General features: G+C 46.0%; 1 protein-coding gene across 1 annotated transcript; it reads left to right on the top strand.

The window, feature by feature from the left end:
* The first annotated feature begins 203 nt into the window (after positions 1–203).
* On the top strand, positions 204–4,760 carry sox4a (SRY-box transcription factor 4a). The gene has a single exon (XM_072370410.1). It carries the CDS (start codon positions 1,544–1,546, stop codon positions 2,654–2,656), a length of 1,113 nt encoding a protein of 370 aa, XP_072226511.1. The 5' UTR covers positions 204–1,543; the 3' UTR covers positions 2,657–4,760.
* Positions 4,761–8,353: the final 3,593 nt, after the last annotated feature.

Raw genomic sequence — 8,353 nt, 5'->3', positions numbered from 1 at the left:
GGAAGAGGAGGTGGTGGGAGGGGGGCGAAGCGGTTCAGTGTGCATTTTTAAAGAGTATTGGGACGTCTTTTTTGCTTGACATAACTCTCACAGAGTGCAGAACTGAAATGATGAGTATGAGTGTGGAGCAGTCAGATAGATTTTCCGATCACTTGTGTGTTTTCTCGCTCCTTGTTTCTGTTTTATCGATCACCTGTCAGTCTGTAATGACTGCAGGAGCAAAGACGATGACATCACCTGCACGGGAGCATTACAGGACGCAGACACTGGAACACGCCAGCACATACATGAACAAACTAATGCACGCTCCCTTTTGGCTCAAAGCTGACATCTAGCGACTCGGGCCGCGATGTGATCGTACATGACACTGACATGTTAACGTCATGGGGCTGTGAAGGAGAAGGAATCTGTGCACCGCAGTGAGAGGTGAGCAGGAAGCTGCTGGGGTGAGGGTGGCACTGAAACACGACTTTTCTTGAGCTCCCATAATGACTGGCCTCTGTGCGTCTGGTTCACCACCGTGAGCTGACGTAGAGCGTAAGTAAAAACAACCATCGGACGCCTGTGATGTCATGATGCCAGCTGGTGTCGTAATGGTTTGGAAATAACAGGTTGCGGGTCAGGGATGTTTTGCACCCCTGCTCACCAAACCGCTGCCAGACTGACACAACATGTTGCTCCTTGTGTTTTCTCAGCACTCCTCGGCCACCACACGTTACACACACGCCTAATTTTAGTCAGCACACATCCACATGAAACCAATGTGGCTATAAGTATATCCTTTAAAGCTTCACCCGGCCAAGGACACTACAGCGTGTTACTTTAAAGAATACACACACACACACACACTCAGAGTTCCTCTTTCTTCCAGTGGAGTCTGACAGGAATGAGGTCAGACACACGGATCCTCATTGCACATTATTATTATTATTGCCCGTTTTTTTTAATCGACCAATGGGAGGCGAGGGGGTGTGGCCTCAATGAAAAATCAGGATGGAGACAGACGCTGATTGGCTTTTATGTCTCGCGATGAGGGTATAAAAAAGCGAGGTTCTCGTTGTTGTGTTTACAGTAACATTACAGAGCGCACGGGAAACAGGGAGACTATGAGAAAGCGCAGCGGCTCCATTCAACCACATGGTTCCTCAACCGCACAGACAAGCTGCGCTGCAGACAGCCAGGTTCACATAAGGGACTGTTGCTGCCCACGACGGCGAGTTTTCAGCCTTGCAGGGCGAGTTTTCAGCCGCACAGGCAGTTGAGAGTTAATGTCGGGAGTGAATCCGAGGAGCGCGCTGGTAAAAGTTAAGAGACTGGCTGTCTTTTAAAGCTGAAAAGAGTCTGAGAAGAAACTTGGATGAACTTTTTTTTTCAGACCTACAATCAACAGTCTTCTTCCAAGGCGCCTGAAAAAAAACGAGTGAGGAATATTTTTTTTTGCGAAAGCCTACAAGGCATTTTTCCCTTCCCTTTCTTCCCGCACAGTTGAACTTTGTCAAACACCGCACTGAGGAAAAGCGCTTCCAGACACTTGGAGGAAGAGATGGTGCAACACATGAGCCAGACTGAGAGCGCACACGCGCACTCTCCCGGTGGGGACTCCACGGACACGGGAGAAATGGACTTGGAGATGGATGCCTCTCCGATCTCGGAGTCCCCCTCCTCCCGGGAGAGGAGCGACTTGGCGTGGTGCAAAACTCCGACGGGGCACATCAAGAGACCCATGAACGCGTTCATGGTGTGGTCACAGATCGAGAGGAGGAAGATTATGGAGCAGTCGCCGGACATGCACAACGCCGAGATTTCCAAGCGGCTGGGGAAGCGCTGGAAGCTGCTTAAAGACACAGACAAGATCCCGTTTATCCGCGAGGCGGAGCGGCTCAGGCTTAAGCACATGGCCGACTACCCTGACTACAAGTACCGGCCCAGGAAGAAGGTCAAGTCGGGAAGTGGAGCGGGTAAGCAGGCGGAGCGCGGGGAGAAGAGCGGGGAGCGCAGCGCCAAAGCCGTGAAGAGGAACCCCGCGCCCAAGGGACTGAGCAGGACGCACAGGCAGGGGAGCGCCAAGAGCGCTCTGGGGCAAGACTATGCGTCTCCCGGTGACCACCAGTCGCTCTTCAAATCCAGGTCAGTGTCCGGGGCCAGGCAGATCCCAGAGAAACGCACAGGAGAGGCGAGGCGCGCCCACTTATTCGGCGGGACGGGCAGCTTGGAGAGCGGCCCCCCCTCCGTGGGTGTCCCGGCCAGTCCCACCCTGAGCAGCTCGGCGGAGTCCAGCGACCCGCTCAGCCTGTACGAGGAGCAGAGCCCAGGGTCCAGCGAGTCATCACACACCGCGCGCCTCCGGTACGCGCGTGCTTCCTCCCCAACACCGTCTGCCTCTCACTCTTCCTCATCTGTATCCTCCACATCGTCGGATGAAGAGTTTGAAGATGAGCGGCTTGAACTGAACCCGAGCCCCGGATTTGAGAGCATGTCTCTGGGCGGGATGGGCTTCTCCGATGCAGAGCTGGACCGGGACTTGGACTGGAGCTTCGGGGAGTGCGGGGCGGGATCTCACTTCGACTTCTCTGATTACTGCACACCGGAGGTCAGCGAGATGATCTCAGGAGAGTGGCTGGAGTCCACCATCTCCAACCTGGTGTTCACCTACTGAACAAGCCACGGTGGAGTGGCACCGTGACGCCCCCTCCCACGTTTGAACTCCTCTAACCCCCCAACTCCAAGACAGGCGTGTGTGTCTAGACCAGAATATTTCCGAAATTCTTTCACGAAACAAGGGAGAGTGAAAACAGGAAAGAAAAGGTGGCCTGTGCGCGCGTTGAAGCCTGCAGGTACGCGCCGCTCACAGACTTGGACAGCGCACGATGCGCTTGACGAGAACGCGCAGACTGGGGGGAAATGCTTAGTTTGCATTTGGACACAGAGGAGGAGTGAATGTAAGCAAAGAGCAGAGAAACGGACAGACTTGAGCGCAAAAAAAAATGTTCAATCCAATCCGCAGAGGATGAGGACTGAGACTGAACTTTGAATCTTGATGTTATTCCGGGTCGGGAGGAGGGACATTTGCTGGAGAGCTCGTCTTGTTGGGTTTCGTTTATGATAGCCACACTACGACCACCAAGTTGCTATCCGGGTGTAGCTTCTCTTTTCGTTCCCCCTCCGAACTTAACCTGGTTTTAGCATCAACACGCATGCCCTCCAAGATGAGGAGGATTTTGTTGTCGTTAAATGCGTAAAAGTTGTTCATTTGCGGCGTAATTACGCAATTTGTGAGACCATATAAGACACAATTCACGATCACCAGCTTCTCTCTCAACGGCAGGACTTAAAGACTGACTCAAAACCTTTTTGTAACACTCAGTGCACAATTCAGGACCAATGTTTCCCGATGCGCATTCTTTCTGCCTAGTGCTTCAACTTTGTAGTTCCTGTGTCAGATGATTTTTATTTCTTTTTTTCTTTCTTTCTTTTTTTTATATTGATGTATTTATACCGGCCAAACTTTTTTATACATAGAAGTATTGTTCTCGTACAGGTCTCGTTTGTGTTTGTGCACATAACACCTGTCTGTATCCAGCGCGGAAGGGCTAGAAGTGTATCTTATTTAAAAAAAAAAATGTCTGACTTCTCTCACTTTTATGGAGACTTGAGTGTGTCATGATTTTCTACTTGTATTTTTGTACAAAATCTATAGAAAAAAATTGGGGAGGGGGGGTTGTTGTTTCCGGCGAGTGGGCAGCCTCAATTGTTTGCATCTACATTCGGTGTTTAGACTTGCAGAAGGGGGTTTGTTTGGCACAATCTGACCTCACACAGTGTTTACAGTATTTACCCACATGCTTCTTAATGGCGCAGTGACTCCAGTTTCACCAGCCAAGTAAACAAAGCGCCACTGAGGCTCCCAGTCTGAGTGGTGGCTGTGTTTTCCACTACACACACAGACCTAAAGTTTCTGAGTAAAAGATCCCAGAGAGTTTCTGTTTGGATAGAGCTAATACCTCTGTGTGCTTCTTTTTTTCTTTTCTTTCTCTTTTTCTTTGCTTTTTATATCAAAATAAGTTTTATTTGAACCACTGGATGGAATCTCACACTCATTCCACTTTGCCTAGACTCTGGAGGGAGGGAGATGTATGAAGTGCTTCATCTGTTATTGCGCAAATTGCATCAAAAATAGTATTTAACCTTTCTGTACCTGTTGGCTAAGTATAGCAGGCTAATTGTTTTTCCTATATTATGGCATGGCAAATAGCATTTGTATTTCAGATTCAGGTATATGTAGCTATAGCTGTTGTGTTTAAGATTTTTAAAAGAATAATAACATGAAGATATTTATGTAAACTGACTGTACTATAAGCAAAGATTGTGTGTTTTTATGTATGATGGTGATGACGATGATCAACGACAGGCACTAGGACAGCCATCTTTGGACATCCTTATGTTGAAGATGATTGTGAGGAGTTTCTTTTTTTAAGGAAAAAAAAAACAAACTTCGAGACATGTTTTTCTATCGTCCCTCTCTTTTTTTAAAAATATTTTTCTTTTTTTCCATTTGTGCAATATGTTGTGTATGATCATGTTTTGTCCAATCATGCCAATATCATTTTTGATGTCTTTTGCTCAAAACCAGCCAATATTTGGGTCAATCACTGCCTCTCAGACCTCTGTACAGATTGTCGTTTCTTTTTTTTTCTTTTTTTTTTTTTAAATTTGTTTTCCTTTTCTTCCGAGAAGGAAATAAAATCAGCTGGAACTGAAAAGTGCAAAGTGTTTATTTTTTTTAACTGTTTTTCACTCTCTGAAACTTTAAACTGACTAAATGAAGCACCTCCATCTCGTAAGATCACAGTTACAGGAAATATATATCAAGGAATCTCTCTCACAAAGTCAAAGTCAGGCTCTTTTTATGAATCTCCAATCCGATGACAGATGTTTACTTTCTGTTTGTTTGTGCGTGTGTGTGTGTGTGTGTGTGGGCGTGTGGACGCACGGGAGTGTCTGCTGTAGGTATGTATTCTGTTGCAGACTGCGAATCAATAGGCAGCCAGTGAATCGATAGGAGTGGCCTCTTTCTCCCTCTCAAACTCCGTCTGATTGTGCACGTGCAGAAAACGTGGCTGCCATGGAAACACTGTATCCAAGAGAGGTTGCAATCCGCTGGGGAGCAGCTTGTGTGTGTATGTGTGTGTGTGAGAGGGATAAGGGACACAGACTGATCCATCAGGGTGGGGTGGATGGGTGGGTGGGTGGGTTCGGTGTTTGGGGGGTGGCAGACATTTCTGCAAGGCATGACTGGAATAAAGGAGGAGGAGGAGGCGTGTGTGCCTCACTGTGGGTGTGTGTGCCAAACGAAAGGAGGGAGGGAGGTGAGGGTAGCGTGAAAGAAAGAGAAGAGGGGGGTGTTTGTCTGTCCTGGTGGATTGTGCAGGAGACTGCTTCCAAATCCAATTAATTCCTTCTGGATGCATTCATTTGTCTGGTACATCTGACAAGAAGGAGTCAGGGAGGGACCTCTAAGGTACAGTATTTAGTGTGTATCAATTTACGCCCTATTCCACTAGAGACATTGGTAATTATTTCCATCTCTCTCTTTCTTTTTCTGTCAGGAGAGCAGGGTCGTCTCCAGCTTTTCCTCTGACATCTCAGGCTCGGTAATGAGAAAGATAAGGCATGGTCATTACACACCATCCTGAAGAAGAGACACCGGCCACCCCACGCGTCTGTAATAAGCGCGACTTCACGCAGGACATGGTGTGCGAGGTGTCCCCTGCTTGGAGAAGGAGAGGTCCTCGGAGTCAGATTAATGTGGAGGAATAAAGAGATGCGGTCGCTCACCTCGCCCACGTTCACACACTGACCCACATACAGGCACACGCGTGAGGCGTGCCACACATTTAACCTTCATGGCTGATTGCTGCAGTTTGTTTGTGTCTTGTTTGAACTTGAGTACGTCTGACAAGATCGAGTCAAAGTGTCATCTCAGCACACAAGCCCAAAAGTGAAGCAGCCCTTGTGTGAGTGTGCAAGCAATTTTGAGCAAAAAATACCTTTTTAAAAGACAATAAATGCTATCAAGCTTTTAAATTGTTACAGAATGAGTTCAAGTGTGCTGATTAATCTGTCCACTTCTGTTCAATCAGAGCATTTCTTACACATAATAAGACTTAATCACACAATATGACTTGGTATTGTTAAATCCCTCCTAAAACCAGGGGTGGAATGTCACAAAGTACAGCCAGTCAGCTTCTGCTCACTAATACAATAATTAGGCGCGTGTGTTTGTGATAAATATTTCCATTTTTTGTCACATTACACATCTGCGTCAGAGGTAGATACTGTATTATTTAATTGCTTTATTTAATTGTTTCTTCATTCATTCAGATTTTATACATACAAATAAAACATATACATATATAGGTATATGTTACGTACTGAGATATAACATAATGTGAAGTATAAGCATTCAGTCCCCAACTTTTCAAGCTTGTCAACCCTCATAATTACACTACATACTTTTTTTATATATTGCTAAGATAAAAAGAAATAGGTGCAGCAATTTATTGAAACGTGTGCAAACATGAAGTATATGAAGCATACAATAAATGAAACAAAAATGTTTGCTGTTTGTATAATTCTTGCAAGCTTGGAAGTCAATATTTGTTATGAGAACCTTTATTCTTCAACACAACCTTAGACAAGCTTTTCTTTAAGTAGTCTTCAGGAATAGTTCTCCAAGTTTATTGAAGGACATCCCAAAGCTCTTCTTTGGATGTTGGCTGCCTTTTGTTCCATTCTCTGTCAAGATGATCCCACACTGCTTCAGTAATGTTGAGGTCCGGGCGCTGGGGAGGAGTCATCTCTCCATAAGACATGCAGCTACTGATTTCAGTCCAGTTCTTGCGTTATTTGGCATACCTCAGCCTTTTCTCCCCGTTTCCCTTCCTTGATAATGGCTTCCTGACAGCCAACCTTCCATGGAGACCATTTCTGATGAGGCTTCATTGAACATCAGATTAATGCATTTCTTATGTCTTTGCTAGATTTTTTCCCAACTATTTCCCAAGGACATCACTTTCAGATACTGTTCATCTGCTATATTAATATAACCCTGCTGATTATATCAGATTTATGTACAAGCTTCAAGCAACTGTAGGTTATAACAACACAGCCAGTATAAGATAATGTATTCTAGCGTGCATTAGAAGCACATGAAAGTCTCCTGGATTATTACAGTAAAGTATGATAAACATATCACACACACTGATACGGATACACAGTGAGTCCCAACGGGAACATAAGAGGAATCCCATTGAATAAAGCACAGTTGATCAAAAAAGACCATTAAATCAATACAAACGCACTTCTGAACACCACAGGTGCATTCACGGTCCCTCCAGACCTGTACATGGGGCACGAGAGAGTGGTATTTCACACGCTGGTGGTGAAGTTGAAGGTGGGACACAAAGTGAGGAGGCACTGACAGACAAAGAAATATAAAAACACTGCAGTTCTGGCACGAAGCCCAATTTAGTCTCATTGATATCAGCCGCGTCTGTGAAGCTTCGCAGGGTCGAACAAAACACAGTGGAAATTCGAAAGAAGGGTGGATATTGAAAAAAAAAGAAAAAAAAAACTTTGAAACTTTTATCCAGAGTCATATGTGTCAGCGGTTTTGAACGGAGACAAAAGAAAAGAAGTTCAAACACGGGAAGCGCGTGAAGTTTGGAAAAGTAGGACCGCCGACAGATGAGTGGAGGCAGGTAAGGTAAACGCTCCTTTTGTCGCCAATAACCTGCTGTAATGCTTGCATTATACAGCGTTCGCGGGGGCTTTATTTAAATGTTTTATGAAGATGGCTCTGACGTCTTTAAAACAAGATTTGCTTTGGCTTTCGAGTCAGTAAAGAGAGATGTTGCCTCAGAGGAGTGATTGCTGGCTTTTATTGTTGTGTAAAAAAAAAGTGCTGTGCAGGTACTTTCTCGGGGCTGTGTGATACTGCCTCGCGACTATGAGCTTTCTGCGAGGCGCGCGACAGCAATAACGGACGACTGCAGGTGTAGCAGCAAAGTTTTATCCACTGAGTTATTCTCAGAGTGAAACGGTGGTTACTGGCTGCTCTCTGTTTCAGCACAGTGGGGACTGGACAGCGGCTGCCTGGAGTCACGTGCGTGTGTTTTTCTATCAGTTGCGCATGTGACGATTACAGTTTGTTTGGCTAACAAACAGTGTCTGATGGGAGGGGACTGCAATGCACACAGATGCACATTAATACACGGTCACAAAGTGGACAGTCTGCACGAGGTTAAATGATGTCTGGCAATGAGGGAGGTGGGAGGGATGGGGTGCAACGGAC

Source organism: Leuresthes tenuis, unplaced genomic scaffold (genome assembly GCF_036924035.1).
Source record: "Leuresthes tenuis unplaced genomic scaffold, fLeuTen1.0.hap1 SCAF_18, whole genome shotgun sequence".
Taxonomy (NCBI): Eukaryota; Metazoa; Chordata; class Actinopteri; order Atheriniformes; family Atherinopsidae; genus Leuresthes; species Leuresthes tenuis.
This window is presented reverse-complemented; position numbering and strand designations above follow the sequence as displayed.